This window comes from Doryrhamphus excisus, linkage group LG10, assembly GCF_037039965.1.
Source record: "Doryrhamphus excisus strain RoL-2023G ecotype Guam linkage group LG10, RoL_Dexc_Guam_v1.1, whole genome shotgun sequence".
Classification (NCBI taxonomy): domain Eukaryota; kingdom Metazoa; phylum Chordata; class Actinopteri; order Syngnathiformes; family Syngnathidae; genus Doryrhamphus; species Doryrhamphus excisus.
The window spans coordinates 10,843,783-10,862,670 of record NC_136366.1 but is presented as its reverse complement, the minus strand read 5'-3'; the positions used below and the strand labels follow the sequence as shown (position 1 = coordinate 10,862,670).

General features: G+C 44.7%; 3 protein-coding genes and 1 long non-coding RNA gene across 5 annotated transcripts; 2 read left to right on the top strand and 2 right to left on the bottom strand.

The window, feature by feature from the left end:
• Positions 1–1,112: 1,112 nt before the first annotated feature.
• Positions 1,113–18,884, bottom strand: LOC131106764 (uncharacterized). The gene is made up of 6 exons (XR_013629262.1): positions 18,742–18,884; positions 15,851–16,018; positions 7,597–8,044; positions 6,059–6,550; positions 2,078–2,210; positions 1,113–2,004 (listed from the first exon to the last, which is right to left on the bottom strand). It is a non-coding gene; the product is annotated as an uncharacterized LOC131106764 (long non-coding RNA).
• crhbp (corticotropin releasing hormone binding protein) lies at positions 3,963–8,255 on the top strand. The gene is made up of 7 exons (XM_078794078.1): positions 3,963–4,118; positions 4,186–4,282; positions 6,080–6,237; positions 6,308–6,518; positions 6,885–7,027; positions 7,731–7,851; positions 7,932–8,255. The coding sequence occupies exons 1-7, from the start codon at positions 4,038–4,040 to the stop codon at positions 8,084–8,086; spliced, it is 966 nt and encodes a 321-aa protein (XP_078650204.1). The 5' UTR covers positions 3,963–4,037; the 3' UTR covers positions 8,087–8,255.
• s100z (S100 calcium binding protein Z) lies at positions 10,996–13,881 on the bottom strand. Of its 2 annotated transcripts, XM_078794079.1 has the most exons (3): positions 12,810–13,881; positions 12,595–12,736; positions 10,996–11,249 (listed from the first exon to the last, which is right to left on the bottom strand). In XM_078794079.1, exons 2-3 carry the CDS (start codon positions 12,733–12,735, stop codon positions 11,094–11,096), a joined length of 297 nt encoding a protein of 98 aa, XP_078650205.1. In that variant the 5' UTR covers position 12,736; positions 12,810–13,881; the 3' UTR covers positions 10,996–11,093. The 2 variants fall into 2 exon arrangements, with proteins under 2 accessions (XP_078650205.1, XP_057912127.1); XM_058056144.2 differs by having other exon boundaries at positions 12,595–13,529.
• Positions 14,829–15,668, top strand: ch25hl2 (cholesterol 25-hydroxylase like 2). Its single transcript, XM_058051663.2, has one exon. The coding sequence runs from the start codon at positions 14,829–14,831 to the stop codon at positions 15,666–15,668; it is 840 nt and encodes a 279-aa protein (XP_057907646.2).
• Positions 18,885–18,888: the final 4 nt, after the last annotated feature.

The following is an 18,888-nucleotide window of genomic DNA, read 5'->3' as shown; positions in this document are numbered from 1 at the left end:
CTTTTTGCTAGACTGAATTCACAAACTGACAAAAACAACCCCGCCACTGTTCTCGTTCATTTTTCGCTTTTCAATATCGTACAATTATTTGATTGTATTAGTTGTTTTATTATTTTTGTAAATGATCATCTTTGTAACTTAAGCTTTGGTGGCGTGAATGACAGCAGCCTCTCTTCTTCGTGAACGTCAAACAGCGACCTCCTGTGGTTACACTGTTCCATACGTGTTCATTTACTGGGAGAAATGGGCATTTTTACACGATTTTTGGGGTGAAAATATTTATATTATTAATTCATTTTCTACCGCTTATCCTCACGAGGGTCATGGGGGTGCTGGAGCTTATCCCAGCAGGGTACACCCTGGACGGGTTGCCATCCAATCAATCACAGGGCACATATAGTCAAACAACCATTCACACTCACAGTCATACCTATGGACAATTTGGAGTGGCCAATTAACCTAGCATGTTTTTGGAATGTGGGAGGAAACCGGAGTACCCGGAGAAAACCCACGCATGCACGGGGAGAACATGCAAACTCCACACAGAGATGGCCGAGGGTGGAATTGAACCCTGATCTCCTAGCTGTGAGGTCTGCGCGCTAACCACTCATCCGCCGTGGAGCCCATATTTATCCCAGCTGTCTTCAGGCGAGAGGCGAGGTACACCCTGGACTGGTCGCCAGCCAATCATGTTCTACTTGAAATGTGTAAAAAATTATGTCTGTAAATTAAGCGTAATTATGCGTAATTGCCTTTTTCATGCGCACTCACTATTGGGTCTCATTAGAAAGTGCAGGCCTTCACTATAAAACCTGCAAAAAGTGCCTACATTGGCCTATAGAAGAAGGCCACTTATAGGATACGACATAAGCAAAGTGATAATGACAAAAGTCCTGAATGCAAAGCACACAGGAGGCCGAAGATGCTTTCGTGGCGTTCAACAGGAAGTTGTGGTGGAGCCTCTTCTCCTGGCAGGATTGAACAGCTTAACGCGTTATGACATAAGCCGGCCTTTGTTGCCTTCAATCTGAATTATGCACGGCTGAACTGAATCCGCCTCACACACACACACACACATACAGTATATTGCATGTGAAACTAAACACCTGAGGGCCTGAGGTAGCTCTACATCGACGCAAACATGCGCCAAAACAATTCCCTGTCTGACTTATGTTTCCTTTTTTTAAATGTTGAAGCTCTACTTCGAAGATTCAACAGTGCAGAATGTACATTCTTGACATTTTTCTACTGGTATTGACATTTTGAATGGAGTGTATTCTTGAATGTCAATGAAGGACAGAGTCAACGCGTATCTGATCCACAAGAGGGCGGCAGACTTCATTTTGTCAAGTCTGCAGCTGTGCACTTTCTAGACTGCTTGCTGCTGCTGAGTACCACACCAATGTAGTAAAAAGACATATTTCACTTAATATATCTTCGAAGGTGTGACGTCAGTATGGGCCTGGTTTTAATGGGCGGGTTCTGGAGGCGAGCTTTTGTGACAAATTAGTGTTTTTTTTTATTAAAATGATGAATAAGATAATACAGTCAGGTAATGGAAGTGATATCATTGCTAAATGTGGCAGTTTAATTTTCTATTGGCCCTGCAGGGGTATGATAATGTTTGATGGAGGTTTCAAGCTTGCCGGGCGCACACACACACACACACACACACACATACACACACACACACATATAGAACTTATCTCAGACACACTAACATGTTTTTCTGTGCCACTCGGCACCAGAAGTGTGGATTACACGGAGGCCCGCTTGTAGCATTTCAATACTCTGACCCTCAGAGTGAGGTCCTTGAATGCAACATGAAAAGTGAGTCGGTCATTCACGAAACCCCACCTGAGCAGCTTCACCGTGCTGTTTTATGGATCCAGCATCGCATGGCCAAGCCTTGCAATCGGTTTAGTGCGGCCGTCATCCAATTTAGGACTTCCATCAGTTGGTGATGAATGCAGTTCCCCACTAGATCCAGCAGAGGGTGCTGTGCTGAAAAAAACATTCCAGAATGTTCACATAAACCTGCGTAATATGATGGTCCCATTCATGCACTCTTTCTTACCTGCAGTCTGTCTTCCTTCCTGTCCTTCCGCCTACTCAGGTAACGTAGTTCTTGGGCGTAACCAGTGGCGGGGCAAGGGTCCTTGGGGGCTCAAAGCAAGAAACTCATGGGGTCCCCATCCCATCCATGCACACTGAAAAAAATGTGTTTTTTTGCATAAAATTTCTGTCTCTCTCAAGTGGGGAACTCAGTGGCCGATAAACAAACATTGCGGCTTGCAATAAGCTGAAGGCAGCTAGCGCCATGCGAGAGGCCCCCCCAAGGGGGGTTGCTATGTCGTTCATTGTTCATTGTCATTCATCGGTGTACCTGGTCTCCGGGGCCCCCAGGCTAATTGCCTGGTTTGCTTGTTGGCACGCCCCGCCTATGGGCGTAATTATGTTAATAGCAACAATACTCACATTGTTGCTGTAGCTTGGTTCATGTGCAGGTCACATGACGTAAATGGAACGTTGTTGGCGCTTTTTTCAAAAGGTTTTATCGTCAGAATGGGTGCGACCCGTTACTCTCATGAATTAGCTGACTCTTTTTTGCTGCTTTAGAAGGCACGTGCCTCACTTAACCCTTAGATGCACGAGTGACTGGACCCTACACTCTTCCATAAGTGGGTCAAAAATCACCCATACTAGAATCAATGTGTTTTTATGCCAATTTTGCCATTTTGGTTAGGAATAATCACTTGTATGATATTTAGTATTATATTTAGGACCACACAATAATGATTTCATGTTAGAAACAATTTTTCACTTTTTTCCATCTTTGAAAAAGAAAATGACCCCATACAACAATAGAAAATGTGAGGATCCATTGTGTGTTGCATAAAGGTAAGTTAAAAATGTGAATGGCATGATATCAAAAATATGATTTTTGAGGAATACCTGGAATATGAAATGATACCAATTTTTCATTACAAAGATATTTCAAGAAAACAACCTGACCAGGTCATTTTTGACCCACTTATGGAAGGTTGGGGTAATAACACAAAAACAAAAAATTCTTAAAATGTATAAAAGGTAAGTTAAAAATGTGAATGGCATGATATCAAAAGCATGTTTTTTGAGGAATACCTGGAATATGAAATGATACCAATTTTTCATTACAAAGATATTTCAAGAAAACAACCTGACCGGGTCATTTTTGACCCACTTATGGAAGGTTGGGGTAATAACACAAAAACAAAAACTTCTTAAAATGTATAAAAGGTAAGTTAAAAATGTGAACGGCATGATATCAAAAACATGTTTTTTGAGGAATACCTGGAATATGAAATGATAAAAAAAAAATTCATTACAAAGATATTTCAAGAAAACAACCTGACCGGGTCATTTTTGACCCACTTATGGAAGGTTGGGGTAGTAACACAAAAACAAAAATTTCTTAAAATGTATAAAAGGTAAGTTAAAAATGTGAATGGCATTATATCAAAAACATGTTTTTGAGGAATACCTGGAATATGAAATGATAAAAAATTTTCATTACGAAGATATCTCAAGAAAACAACCTGACCGGGTCATTTTTGACCCACTTATGCATCTAAGGATTAAGGATTGTGGATGATGGGCAATTTGTTTTTTTTTAAGTGTACTTTTCCTTTAAAGTATTAGGTTTTGAAGTAGTTTTTCCTTTGACTAGTCTGCGCCCTTCTATAAAAACATGTGTTGGGGCTTTGGTAAAGCTACAATGCCACGCCAGTCTTTTTTTTCCCCTCCTATAGCTGTGGGTTTTCCACAGGGGATAAGTCCACGTACGCTTTACTCTCCTCCTCCATCCCTGCTCTGCATGTGATCTTCTTTACGGATCATCCGCCCCTCCTCCTCACTGTCCATCTTTATCGTCACAACGACGCAATGACTAGGTAATGGGGGCTTGTGCTTGGGGGTGTCCACGGTGGGCGACTTGAAGAACTTATAAAAGCGGCTCCACGACTGTCTGCGCTCAGGTGCGCCTTTGACGTGCAGACATGGAGCGCACTTTCCGCCAGCAGATCCTCTTCCTGCTCTTGAGTGTGTGCGTCCTCAAGGGAGACTGCAGACACATGGAGGTAGGTCCTCTGGCCACATCATCATCATCATCCTTGTCACTCGCGCCTTTTGTTGTCCTCTGTGCAGGACAACGACATCCTGAAAGATGAATTGTACTCCTTTTTTAACTCGGAGCTGCGCAGGGAAACCCCTCAGGAGGTCATCATGTACCGCCGACCGCTACGTAAGTCGCTCGCCACGCACTTTACTACTATCAATAAACACTCTATGTGCAGGTTTGGATGTTTTCTGGAAGCTAAAGTGCATCCTCTTAACACTTCAAGTATTTTTAGCTCTTCACACCATAAACTGCAAACTTCAAGTAAACTAATGGATCGATCCAAACCAGACCTTTAAAAAAAAACAAAAAACATATCAACAACTATTTTGTCTTTATTGTGTTTTGGTAATCACCTACGACAATTTGGTCTTTAACCAACCTGACGTTCGTGTTTGAGTAATCATCAATTACGTAGCCTCGAACAACGCAAACATACTGTACTTGTTTTATAATCATTTCCGACAGTTTTGTCATGAACAACCCTAACATATGTGTTTTTGTAATTGATGACGACCTCGTCTTTGATGGACTCAACATACAAGTTTGAGTAATCATCGATGACGTAGCTTCGAACAAATCAACACGACTGTGTTTTATAATCATTTCCGACATTTTGATCTTTAACAAACCTAACGTACCGCACATGTTTCTGTCACCTACGACAATTTGGTCTTTAACCAATCTTTTGAGTAATCATCAATGACGTAGCCTCGAACAACGCAAACGTACTGTACGTGTTTTATAATCATTTCCGACAGTTTTGTCATTAACAACCCTAACATACGTGTTTTTGTAATTGATGACGACCTCGTCTTTGATGGACTCAACGTACGAGTTTGGTCTTTAACCAATCTTTTGAGTAATCATCAATGACGTAGCATCGAACAAATCAACACGAATGTGTTTTATAATAATTTCCGACATTTTGATCTTTAACAAACCTAATGTACCGCACATGTTTCTGTCACCTACGACAATTTAGTCTTTAATGACCCACGCATACAGGAAGTGGTTCTGTAATGCTGATTCAGTCTAACTAAGCTTGCTAATCTAAGCTTTGCTAATCATTTCCGACAATCATTAACAAATCATTAACAAACCCAACAAAGTGTTTTTGTAAGGGATGACAACTAAAGTACGTCTTTTCGTAAACATATATGACAATTCAGCTTTCGACAAAATCAACATTCGTGTTTTCGTAAGCATCTAGGACAATTTAACCATGAATGAGCTTAAACATACTGTACGTGTTTTTGTAATCATTCACAACAATTTGGTGTTTAAGGAACCTAAGGTACCATATGTCGTTTTGTGATAATTTCCAACAATTTAGTCTTTGACAAATCTAGCTTACAAGAATTTAGTTTCTGACAGACCTACAACCTACAATTTGATTTTGAACAAACTGATCATACGATGGTTTCCAAGCATTTCCGACAATTTAGTGTTGAGCAAACATAGCATGTGTGCTTTGGTAAAAATCTACTATTTTTGACAAACCTACCTTGGTAAACATCTACGACAATTTAGTCTTTGACTAACCAATCAGTGTCTTTTTCTTCTGGCGACTTCAAAAAACAAAACAAAATTTATAACAGTCGAAGAGCAATGGCTCTTCAAAAAAGTAGTTCCGTCAACTCAATGTGGGGATTTTTGTACCGATGAAAAATCCGGTATATTGAAGGTATCTCTGTGTAAACATGTCTGGCGTGATGTACAAAAGGACAAAAGAAGCGAATGTTTTGTATGAATCATTTCACACCATGGCTTAATCCACTTCCACACGCCGCACCGTCACGGGTCTGATGCTACCTCTGAAGGGGTAAAATTGCGGCTTGGTAGACTTTGTCCTCCGCCTATGCTGTGTTGGTGCTGTGTAAAAAAAGGCTTAAGGAGTACCTTTTCCTGTACTGAGTGCAGGTTGTGTGGACATGGTGGCCGTTGAAGGTCGCTTCACCTTCACAGCCGAGCATCCTCAGCTCAGCTGCGCCGCTTTCTTCATTGCCGAGCCCGACGAGATCATCAGCGTGGAGTACAACAGCGTGGACATCGACTGCCAGGGTGGAGACTTCATCACGGTGAGGCCATCGCCAAGACAACCAAGGGCCTTGAAATCATCTCGATGTCTTCTGGTTCTCCTGTGCCAAGGTGTTTGACGGCTGGTTGATGAAGGGGGAGAAGTTCCCCAGCTCCCAGGACCACCCGCTGGCCCCACACGAGCGCTACGTGGACTACTGTGACTCGGCCTCCCTCAGGAGAAGCGTGCGCTCCTCACAGAACGTGGCCATGATCTTCTTCCGCGTCCACAACGCCGGCAGCGGCTTCACCCTGACCATTAGGAAGTTGGCCAACCCCTTCCGTGAGTGCTTGTAGTCTCCTTCGACTGCCTTTCTGAAATAGAACACTTCAATTAGCTAAAATGCTAGTAACATATCATAGCACTTCCAGGGTATAAGCAAACATGCCCCCTAGTGGCTGCCAATTGTATATCGGATGATCCCCATAGCTTGTATAACCAAATCCAAATTATGGAATCGATAAATGTTTGGCTGGTGAAAAGTAATAACACACTTACCCCAAAGCACACACACATTTTAGTCTTGACTCGGTTTAAATCGGGTGACCCATTTCAATGTTTACGATATCCAAATGTTCGGTTCTATTCGAATTGAACATGACAGCGTATGAATGCCAGATTAAAGGCATCCACTCGCCTCCCTTGCAGCCTGCAATGTCATCTCGCAGTCACCAGAGGGCAGCTACACGATGGTGATCCCCCAGCAGCACAGGAACTGCAGCTTCTCCATCATCTACCCCGTGGAGATCGACATCTCCGAGTTCACCCTGGGGCTCCGAAACTTCCCCAAGGTGAGCCACTTTCCTCTGGGGTGAAAAAAATGAATGACCTTTCGGTGTCGACTTGGTGTCTCTAAGGAGGAAGCGCCGGCTTTTGCCCACGTTGAGCGAGGAGATGTAAATATTAGCTTGGTCTGACTGAAACTTGACTTTGGAGATACAATGGAACGTCTTTAGACCAAATTTAACCAAACGTTATGAACAAAAATAGCTATCATGCTAGTCTATGCTAGTTTTTCCCAACAAACCTAGCGTACGTGTTTTGGTGATCAACTCTAACAATTTAGTTCTTGACAAACCAAAATCAAAAAGTGTTTTCGGTTAACTTTAACCAAAACCAAAATTTTACACAAGAGTTCCCGACAAAAACACCTGAGTTCAGCGAGCATCAAAGGATTAGCGCTGCATGTTTTGCTATTTACTGTTATTTGTGTTTTTCAAAAGAAGCAGTGGATGCGAAGATAAACTGTTATGTCATTTTCACGTTTGTCTGTGGTTTACGTCTAAGTAAAAACTTTAAAAAGATGGTGTAGGTGCAGATCTGTGTTGATAAGGCAAGTGTTTGTAAATTCGTGTTGGACCTTAAGCGTAGACTCGGTGGCAGGCCAATGAAACGTCTTCCAGGTCTGTGTAGACTCGGTGGCAGGCCAATGAAGCGTCCTCCAGGTTTGTAGACTCGGTGGCAAGCCAACGTCTCAAACGCCATCTTCCACAGAGATCCATGGCGGGATGTGCGTCCGAAACGGGGGATTTTGTGCAACTCCTGGGAGGAAGCGGTCTGGACACGTCCAAGCTGCTGCCCATCACGGACCTCTGTGTGGCGTCTGCTGGTCCCAGTAAGTACCGCATCGCTGCTGTTATCCTTTCCATTGAAGGAAAAAATACAAAAATTAAGTGTGTGTGTGTGTGTGTGTAGCTCACGTGAAGGTCGGCTGCGACAACACGGTGGTGCGGATGGTGTCCAGCGGCAGGTTCGTCAACAGGGTGTCCTTCAGCTACAGACTGCTGGACAGCCAGGAAGTACAGCAGCTGAAAGTCAACAATGTGGAGGATTTTTGTTTCAGCAACTGATGGTGATCCGTCAGGGAGAACACAAGGTTGAAGTGGCCACTTTGTGTGTTCTTGTTGTGTCCACACAACCCAAAGACCGACGTGACATCCATGAAGCTCCAAAAGCTGTTTTATGTTTATTCCCATTATGCATTGCAATTTGTATACACTGCTTTTTTGTAATAAAATATGCCTGCATGATAAAGCTCTCCCGTTTGGGTTTCTTCTTGCGTCTGAAAATCTAGAGGCAAGTCTTTTCAGAAGAGTGGAAGCAGTGACAGTAATGTCCGTAACCTCGTAAGATAAGCTAGGCTAACACCGCAAACCTTGTAACATAAGGTAGGCTAACATAGCAAACCTTGTAACATAAGCTAGGCTAACACCACAAACCTTGTACATAAGCTAGGCTAACACCACAAACCTTGTACATAAGCTAGGCTAACACCACGAACCTTGTACATAAGCAAGTGAAGGAAATCTCAACCTCCCTTACTTCGAGGCGATCTCCTTGTGTACTAAAAAACATCGTCATACGCTATGTGCTTGATTTTAACTTTATTGTTAGCTAGCCAAAATATGAGCAAATACCTTCACTAGGCTAACATCTCAAATCTTATAAGGTAACCTAGGCTAACATCTCAAACCTCATAACTTAAGCTATAGGCTAACACCTCAAACCTTATAACGTAAGCTATAGGCTAACACCTCAAACCTTATAACGTAAGCTATAGGCTAACACCTCAAACCTTATAACATAAGCTATAGGCTAACACGTCAAACCTCATAACATAAGCTACATAAGCCATGGACTAACACCTCAAACCTTATAACATAAACTATAGGCTAACATCTCAAACCTCATAACATAAGCTATAGGCTAACACCTCAAACCTTATAACATAAGCTATTGACTAACACCTCAAACCTTATAACATAAGCTATGGGCTAACACCTCAAACCTTATAACATAAGCTATAGGCTAACACCTCAAACCTTATAACATAAGCTATTGACTAACACCTCAAACATCATAACACAAGCTAGGCTAACACCTAAGTAGTGTTAGCTAAGGGGTGTGAGTCGACATGTTTCCTCATCCAAACTGATGTGCAAGATGTCGTTGGCCGTGGGCATAGCAGACGCTATCTGGAGGAATGATGGTTTCGGGGGTGGGGGCATTAATGGAGGGCAGGTGCTTTATCTTTAACAGACACCTGCAGCCATTGTTACTGATAAAACATGTGTGTGTGTGTGTGTGTGTGTGTGTGTGCGTCATTCCTCATGGTCTCCAGCTAATTACCTCCATGGAGGAGATAATCTTCTTGTTTGTTTGTCAGGATTAGACAGAGGAAATGGGGGTGTATGGATAGAATTTAGGTGCAGGTCTTTGTTTATCATGTAGAGTAATCCTTCATTTATCACTATTAATTGCTTCCAGAGCAGATCGGGATAAGTGAATTTCAGTCTCATTCATCCCAGAGTAAACATACGGCTGTGAAAAGATGTTTGTTGAAGATGTTTAAGGCTTTGCAGCCTTGTCGCTATCATGGAATAGTGTTTAGAAGTTCTGTGGAACCTTTGACGTCATTCTTGTATTTTTATTCCTGTATATCGGTGAAGTAGCATCTTTCTTCAAAATATGTTTATAGCATATGTTCAAGCCAAATGCTGTTCCTTCATAGCAGTAATCAGTGAAATGATCACTGCAAAGAACGTAACTGCCCTTGCTTGGTCCTTTGTTGTCTTAAAGCTGCCTCCCTTGGAAACTGGAATACTATGAACATCCAGCAGCAACACATCATTTTGGCATGACTGCTATTTGGATGAAAAATATAATGAACCAAGTGGACCACCCCTGATGACCTCACTTCCGAAAATGAGACATCAACTATGTATGTCATATATGCACATTTAACTGAACGATGTAGTAGAACATAACCACAAAGGAGAGAATGGAGTGAGGTTCCCAGGCTGTTGAAGTTAGCATGCTGGCAAAACCCCAACATGCGTTTCACTGCGCAACAAGAATCAACAGGCTGGACCTGCATTATTTTCTTACATTTCTAGCAGTGCATTTGAAAAGTAAAATGTTTAGCTCTGAGCCTCAGGTGCTGCGAGCTGAGTGTTGGTCAAAGTTTAACTAGTGACAAATGGTTAGTAAACACGACATTGTAGGTATTTCTGCTACCTGAAGTGAATATAAAAGGATGCCAGTGAGCCACAGATCAGTTTATGTCGTTAGCATGTAATAGCTGCCAGTAATAATAACACCCACCATGACGCCTCTGATTGATTGTAACCTTTTCAGAGCTAACCAGAACGCGTAATTATGGCATGGCATAATCCTGGGGGTGGGGGGTCTCAATCAAAGCCAATCACGCCCTCGCTAACGAGACGCCGGCACCAGCTGGAGGTATAAAAACCTCCCACGGTATTTTCTGACGGCACGTCACAGCTGAAAATGTCTTTTTCCATCGTGCGGGAAAAACCTCCTGTTTCAGAGTTATGACTTGAGGCGGGGAAACATGGCCGACGCTGCTGGACCCAGGTGGTCGGTGCGTCAGACACACATGGCGTTGTTTCCCGAAAAGCACAGCCGTGTTCTCGCCCCCCGTCGAAATGTCACCAGACATGGAGGTGAGGTTCACACACGCTCGCTTCAGGAAAACAACACATTGTTGTGCTTTTGGAGCGGTTCCTGTCTTCTTCCACTTGTACAACATGTTCGATTCCGGTGTAAAAAAAGGGTTGGCATGCTAACCAATACATCCCAAGCAACACAGCCTGGCATCAATAAGAAAAAAAACGTCAAAATGAAGAACACAAGACCTTTTTTCCATGATTCCACGTTTGGAACATCACAAGGAACGATGCTTCCTGATGATCAGTTTTTTCCTAAAATGGAAGAAAAGTCAGACCTGGGGTTGCTTGGACAACAAAACCGCATTTATTGACAAGAATGCTGAATGGACCGTGCTGCACAATCCAATACAAGAACATTTGTAACGGGTGATTTACACGCCACAGTCTACTTGCTCTTCTTCTTCTGCTCCTGGAAGAAGTCGTTGCAGGCGACAGTGAGCGCCGCCACCAGCACCACAAACTCGTTGAAGTCCACCTCATTGTCTTTGTTGGAGTCCAGATCGTTCATGATCTTCTCCACCAGCAGCGGGTCCTTCTGGGACTGAAAGACAACACGTGTTAAAGCACCGCCAGCTCACCTTCCCCATTTATATACAGTATATACAGCATATATTGTATATACAGTATATACTGTATACACAATATGTAAATGCAATTAAAGGTGATGTCCGGAATAAAGACGTCCATTAATGACAGACTGTCTTGCGAAGGTCTGCTCCGCTATCAGACATCAGCTTGCAGCCTGAAGGGCTGTGATGACATCACAGCGTCTATATTTGGAGGCAATATGTCTCCCCGATGATGATGATGCGCCAACACCTGGGGCTTCCAGATTCCTACGCCACAGAATCGAAATAATACAAATATAAAAAAAAACATATCTGAGGCCATCAGAGCTTTGAGTCTTAAACTCATCAATCTCCATGCCAGGAAGTGGCGTAGTATCTTGGGGGGCTTATCTGCAATGATTTCATGTCCTTGTGTGTCCACTACATCCCATAATGACAGCATCAGTGACAAACACAAGGTCAAAAGGCGGCTTTCTTGGAGAAGGTGTTTGTCATTCAAGATGGCGGCCTTGACTTAACGTGACAGCCATCAGTCTTAGGCTGATGATTATGGTGCACACATTCAGTCATAAGTTGAGAAGACATTCAAAAGAGCTGCACATTCTCCTGATCTTCATTTCCCCTTTCCTTTTCTTTGGCGTGCTTCCGTCGGCCGCTTGGGAGACGCGATGAAGCCAAATAAGAAGTGAGGTTATTCTTCGTTAAGTCGTTCTCCAGCCACACTCATCTTTACAGACGGAAATCAGATTTTTAATCAAGTGGGCAAATCAAGCGCACCTTTTCCCTCCTGTCTGTCACGTTAAAAGCCTATCGAGCTCAAATGTTCACCTTCTGAAGACGACATGTACCAAATGCTGTGCAGCGTTTGAAAAGTGCAAACGTTGTTCCAGAGACCTCCGTAGCGTCACAGCGGCTGCTCAGAGCGTGTACCCGAATACAGTGCACCTTGCTGGGCCACAGCAGGTGGCTCTTCCCTCCCTCTATACTCTGCTTCTCCTGGTCGTAGTCACGTCATGATATTTCTTTCCTTCTTACCTCCAAGTGTGCACAAACTATGCAGTATTATTATTATTGTTTTAAAAATATAATTTTTAAAATCTCTAATTTTTAACACTATACCAGTCCTGAAAATGCTAAGTACTTAAGCTTCATAGGAAAAGATAAGCCTGACCCACAGAGGAAAGCAGGCAGGCATAGACAGCTAGCAAACAATAAGGTAAATAATAAGGTAAATAGCAAGCGAATAATAAGGTAAAACAAGGTAAATAAATAAAGTGACAGTAGAGAAGATAGCATGAAGTAAAAGTTGGACTTTACCGTGAGGAAGTCGGTGAGCTCGCTGTGCAGCAGCTGCTTGAGCTCGCCCTTGTTCAGCTTGTACTTGTCCCCATCGTGGCCCGAGTAGTTGTAGAAGACGGCTATGAGCGCGTCCATGGCGCCCTCCAACTGGCTCGGCATCCTGCCGGGCCCACCAGACGAAGAATAGCAAAGCAAAGTCGAAAGAACACCAGGGCGAGGAGGACTGGTCCTACCTTTGAGGAGAGGTGGTCAGGTGTGATGGCGTAAGGCGGCTTGTTTGTCAGGAAGCCAACGCCGGGGCGGTCCGTCTTGACCCGGCGTCTAATTAATCCCTGGGGTGAGGTGCCAGTGGAAACCGCCTTCCTTTTCCAGGCTCATTGAAAAACAAAACATGTGCTGGTGTGACCCTGCCGCCCCTGGGGGGGGGCTCATCAAGGCCTCCAGCCCGCAATACAATTTGCCGCCCGTGTGAGTCTACTTTTAATCCTTGCAGTGTTTCCACGCGTCCCCACGAGACGGCACACCGGTGTCTCCGAGTGCGGCCCGGTCTGCTCTCCAGCATTCACATCATCAATGTCACTTCCTTCCTTGGGGTTGTGTGAATGCAGAAAAATAAGCCCCAAAAATATGACTTGTTGTGGTGATGCTGGTGTGAATGCTTGTCTCTCAGCATCCGATCTCACTTTGTGTCAAAAACATGTTTGCTTCCTCAGGTTGTGTGAATGCAAAGAATCACGCCAAAACAAACATGACTTAGTGTGGTGATGCTGAGACAAGCTTTTTTTTCCATTCCACCAAGACTTGCAGAGACTTGTTTCTTTTCGCCTGTGTGGCAATCCTGCCATGTTTCTTTGTCCCCTTTATTTTTAGCAAAGGCCCGCTTTCGTCCTTTCATCATTTTCAGTCCATCCTCCAAGGAAACCAACCCCCCGGAGGATATTCAGGTGCGTGTTCCACTTGCAACAAGTTTCCATTTATTACAAAAGCCTCCACTGGGTGGGGTGGGGCAGCACCAAGTATCATTTAATTTTTTTTGGGGGGGGGAATTGAAACACTCCTGAGATGAGATCATTTCCAATGTGGACGTGTTTCAATACATCCCAGCGTCCGACAGATTAAAGGTCACCGAGGGCCTGACAAGAGGTCTCACTCTCCGTAGAAAACTTTTCATTTCCTTTCCTCTCTGTAGCGTCATTGGCGAAACACTGATCTCGGATCTTCGGATAGATAGATGTGTATCAGCTCGTGTGCAATCACATCCGTGGGCTGTGGAGGACCCCTCATATGTCCTCCAGATGTCTGGGAATGGGGGTGGGGGTGGGATGGAGTGTTCATCAGCTGCACTTGTTGATGCAGGACTTCTCGCTCCCCTGCTTATCACATACTAAGGCTTCTTCTTCTCGGTTCAACGCCAAATCCCGAAAAAAAGACCTCAGCAAATGAAGCGCTTGCAGGTACAGTGTGCAGTGTACAGTGTACAGATCCGCTGCCCTCTAGTGGCCCTGTCAAGGTAGTACAGGATTGTGGCTGGGTTGTTTTTCTTCCCATAGGAAGCAGAAATAGTCCGTTCTAGGGTCAAGCTGCGCCTGTACAGGCAATGAAAAAAATAGAGATGGATCGATGCGATAATGAAATAAATGTCAAAGGTGAATGAACCTTTTTGGGGTTTGCGTTCATGTGTTTTTCCCGTGGAATATTGTTGACATGCGACTGCTGCGACGATGGCTGCGGCTCGGCTTCCGTTTTTCCAGCCAGGACAAAATGTTTGAAAGAAAAGTCAAACTGAGAGGAAGTGCTATTGAAGTTTGACAGCGTCAGTGTGATTAATTAGCTTCCACGCCGCGCGCAACACGAACCCACTTGCTGCCCCCAAATGCTGATTGTTATTTTTGAGCAATATTTTGGAAAGCCTTAAAATGAGATGAAATACCCAAATGAACACTTGTATGACTTAGGAATAAAGAGACGAGGAAGTGCTGGAAGCGCTGGAAGCATCAGTGGGCCCATGTCCTGGGTGCTGGCTGCCATCCTTGTGTCCATGAAAAGGGGGTCTTTACAGAGCACCCTCTTTTTTTGAAAGCATGGAGGGTGGGTGGTGTGAGGGGGCTAGGTTGGAGGTGGGGCTTGACCGTACATAAAAGCTCAAGACAGTCCGGCTGTCCAATTTGGCACAACATACGCACACACTGTTTGATTGGAGCGTTCCTTTTTAAAAAAAAAAACCCTTCAAAGAATTCTCCTTTTTTCCTGGAATGAACGCGACAGAGGGCCCCTCTCGGAGCTTGGTCCTGCAGCCGGCCTGGGACTACCTCCGCCAGAACCACCACGACCTCCTGAGGAGCCCACTGTTCCCCGTGGTGCTCTCTGTCTCCACTTATTTCTTCCTGGTGGGCGTCTACACCGCCCTGGACCTGCTGGCGCCCACTTGGCCCAGCATCAACCGCTACAGGTTTCACCCGGACAGACCCGTCACCCGGCCCAACATCTGGACCACCCTGGTGGTCACTGTCTACAATCACCTGCTCTACATCTTCCCCGCCGCTGTGGGACAGTGGCTGTGGAGGCCGCCCACGCCGCTTCCCCGCCTGGCCCCCTCCCTCTTGGAGTTCTTCCTGGGTATCCTCGGCTGCATGGTGGTGTTCGACTTCCAGTATTACCTCTGGCACCTGCTGCACCACCGCGTTCCTTGGCTGTACCGCACCTTCCACGCCGTGCACCACCAGTACCACCAGCCCTTCAGCCTGGTCACCCAGTACTTGTCCGGCTGGGAGCTCTTTAGCGTGGGCTTGTGGGCCACGGTGGACCCGCTGCTGCTGCGGTGCCACTGCCTCACCACGTGGGGCTTCATGGTCTTCAATGTCTACGTGTCCACCGAGGACCACTGCGGCTACGACTTCCCCTGGTCCATGCACAATCTGGTGCCCTTTGGCCTTTGGGGGGGCGCCCCTATGCACGACGCACACCACCAGCGCCCCACCACCAACTTTGCCCCCTTTTTCTCCCACTGGGACCGGCTGGGGGGCACCCACGTTGTGCTGTCTCCCCCAGGACTCAACGATCAGGATCAGGAGAAAGCCAGCAAGAATATTTGAGGAACTTTGCCCTGTTCTTTTATTTTGAAATCTCTAACAATGAGGAAGTAACGGTTTAAGGACTATGTAGGAGTGTTTACTTTGTTTACGTAGTATTTACTGTGGCTCATTGTAAAATGTTATTTACAGTAACAGTTCTCAGGTCTTCATTTCCATCAAGGGAGATAAATAAATGCACTTACTTGCTGGCTGTGTTGCTTCACTGAATGACTCTCAGCGGGCTGCCGGGTTCTGTGTGATCTCGGCCACACTCGCTCGCACGTTCTCCTCCCTCGCCGTCTCCCTCCATGCCCATGAATGGCCGCCTTTTAGCAGCACCACGGCTGCGACACGTTGCCTGCAATACTAATCTGTCGGCGGATAAACAGACTCTCGTTACAAACCCCCAAATAAACATATTAGTTCCTCATAGACTACTCTGCTCATTACCTCTTCATTAGTTCCTCAGTAACTACTCTAAATGTACATATCTTCATCTGTTTCTCAGTAACTACTCTAAATGTATGTTCAGCAGTTCCTCAGTAACTACTCTAAATGTATGCCCCTTAGTCTTTCAGTAACTACTCTAAATTTATGTTCTCAGTTCCTCGGTAACTACTCTAAATGTACATTCCTTAGTTCTTCATTCACAATTCTAAATGTACGTTTCCTAGTACATCAGTAAGTACTCTAACTGTATTTTATTAGTTCATCAGTAACTACTCTAAATGTGCCTTTGTTCCTCAGTAACTACTCTAATCATTAGTTCTTCATCAGCTCCTCAATAACTACTGTATTTTTGTATACCTTATAGTCAAGTGAAATCCACTGCAACTCAGCACACGTTAATTTGATATAAATACCGGGCCAGCATTGTTGATACCAACGCTTCTTATTTGAACATTTTCAAGCGCACTGAATGATTTTGCCTTTAATTTGTTCTAGAAGTGCACAATAATCATAGGACCCATATATCCAATAACATAAAAAATACTGAAGCTCAGATAACTGATCATTTAAAAGAAACGCTCCAATTAAGTGAGATAACCCATACTTTGGGACCAACAAATCAGCTAACAGCGTTTGAAAAGGGGAAAAGGTCTTCTGGAGACCTCTGTGGCATCACAGGAGGCTGCTCGGAGCGTGTGCCCGAATACAGTGCACCTTGCTAGGCCACAGCAGTGGCTCCACCCCCTCTGTACTCTGCTTCTCCTGGTAGTAGTCATGTCATGATATTTCATTAGAACTAATCAACAAATCCTCATTTCTTTCAGTCCTTCTTACCTCCAGGTGTGCACTAACCACACAAATTCAACCGTGTCTGACTGGACATTCTGACCTCAGGTCAGCCAAAGTTGCTTGATGATTGGCCCAAATGCTTGTGACAGTTGGTGATTGTTTTTATTTTTAACCCCACTGATGTAGCAATTAAAACCGGACTATTAGCTCTTGCACTTTAATGAATTCAGTGACTCAAAGCCAAGCTGCCAAGAGTCCTAACCTAGCCCCACCCTCTCGCTCTCTCCTGTGGACCAAAGGGCCAAAACTGGTTTGTCGTGTTTTGTGGTTTACGAGCAACTTTGCTGTTGCAATGGGGTCATGTTTATTTCAGCGCCGTTGCATTTGTGCGCCTCGGGCGGGTTACGTCTGTGTCGTCACCATAATGCACACGTCACAGCCAGTCAACATTCTTTGATAAGAAACTAAGAAGCAGGAGAGCAACGTGTGAGGAACTCCTTCACATGTCAAACATGTAAAAGTGCTCTACCGCGCACGTGAACCCTGCGGTTGAACGACTTTGGGCATTTACCAGAAGCTCAGTGCATATAGCGCTCACATTGCAACACGCAAATACGCAACAACACACACAAAGTAACACAAAAGTACATATGCAAGTGCATGCAGAAGTAACCATACATCCCTTTTTCTTTAAAAAAAAAACACACCATGCGGTATTTCCAAACTTTGTTTTCAAGGTCAATACACCACACAGAGACAAAATAAGGGATGGGTTGGGGGGGTGCAGCTTTTATGCAGGTAACAACAAAACCAGCTGCTGTAAAACACACACACACACAACACAAAGCTGCATGTTTTGCATTTCTCCCAATCCAATTTTCATTCATTTTACCAAGCAGTTACTCACACGAATGCATCATTGCAGCAAACTAGCATGCTAATGTCAGGGGTTTACTTCTTTTATACCACGGGTGTCCAAAGTGCGGCCGTGTGGTTAGTGCGTAGGCCACACAGCTCAGAGACCCAAGTTCGATTCCACCCTCGGCCATCTCTGTGTGGAGTTTGCATGGTCCCCCTTGTGCATGCGTGGGTTTTCTCCGGGTACTCCGGTTTCCTCCCACAAAAACATGCTAGGTTAATTGGCCACAGGTATGAATGTGAGTGTGAATGGTTGTTTGTCTATATGTGCCCTGTGATTGGCTGGCCACCAGTTCAGGTTGGACCCCGCCTCTTGCCCCAAGATAGCTGGGATAGCCTCCAGCACCGCCGTGACCCTCGTGAGGACAAGCGGTAGAAGATGAATGAATGTCCAAAGTGCCACCCAGGGGCTGAGAAAAATTCACATTAAACAACACAATTGTGTCACAATAAACAACAAATCTAACAAAGCAAATCCTGTTTACATGCTTTGTTTACATGCTAGCTTCTTGCTAGAGCGTGTTAGCTTCTGGTCTTCAGACTCCAAATGTGACTTTTTCAAACAAACAAGTCATGCAATTAGTTGGGAGCTCCTTTTTGTCCCCAGGGGACAAAAGGTGTACGTAGTGGTTTTACAGACGAGCGTTGATTCTCGCAGCAATACGGGACCACCCAGGTGTTGACAACACAGCACAAGCCCAAAAGTATAAAAAAGTATGATTCAATAGCTAATCTACATTTACATGCAATATTTGCAATGGTGTTCTTCTTTTAAACACCGGCAATTTAAGGTTCGTCAGGTTCTTCCATGGATTTCATGTGAGCTGCAGTTTTATTTGGTTTGTGTGGCTAAAGTTTGACAAATGAGCAAAAAAAAAACAAAAAACTGAGCAATCGGTGACAAAAGGTAACATGACACTCAGCGGCAATCATTTACCTCCTCAACGCAGCCCGGGGGCATCGCCTGACCCCGACGGCCTTTCATTACAGACCCAGGGGGATGCGGGGGATGGTCCTGTGGGCGGGGTCTTCTCTGTGTCTTATCTCAAAGTGGTCCAGGGGTGTCCAAACCTTTTCCAGCGGG

Excerpts from the sequence above, each read along its gene's own strand:
- crhbp (XM_078794078.1), top strand. The coding sequence starts at position 4,038 with ATGGAGCGCACTTTCCGCCAGCAGATCCTCTTCCTGCTCTTGAGTGTG. Across the intron at positions 4,119-4,185 it reads GAGACTGCAGACACATGGAG|GACAACGACATCCTGAAAGA; the intron begins GTAGGTCCTCTG and ends TCCTCTGTGCAG. Across the intron at positions 4,283-6,079 it reads CATGTACCGCCGACCGCTAC|GTTGTGTGGACATGGTGGCC; the intron begins GTAAGTCGCTCG and ends TACTGAGTGCAG.
- s100z (XM_078794079.1), bottom strand. The coding sequence starts at position 12,735 with ATGCCGAGCCAGTTGGAGGGCGCCATGGACGCGCTCATAGCCGTCTTC. Across the intron at positions 11,250-12,594 it reads AGCTCACCGACTTCCTCACG|TCCCAGAAGGACCCGCTGCT; the intron begins GTAAAGTCCAAC and ends GTTGTCTTTCAG.
- ch25hl2 (XM_058051663.2), top strand. The coding sequence starts at position 14,829 with ATGAACGCGACAGAGGGCCCCTCTCGGAGCTTGGTCCTGCAGCCGGCC.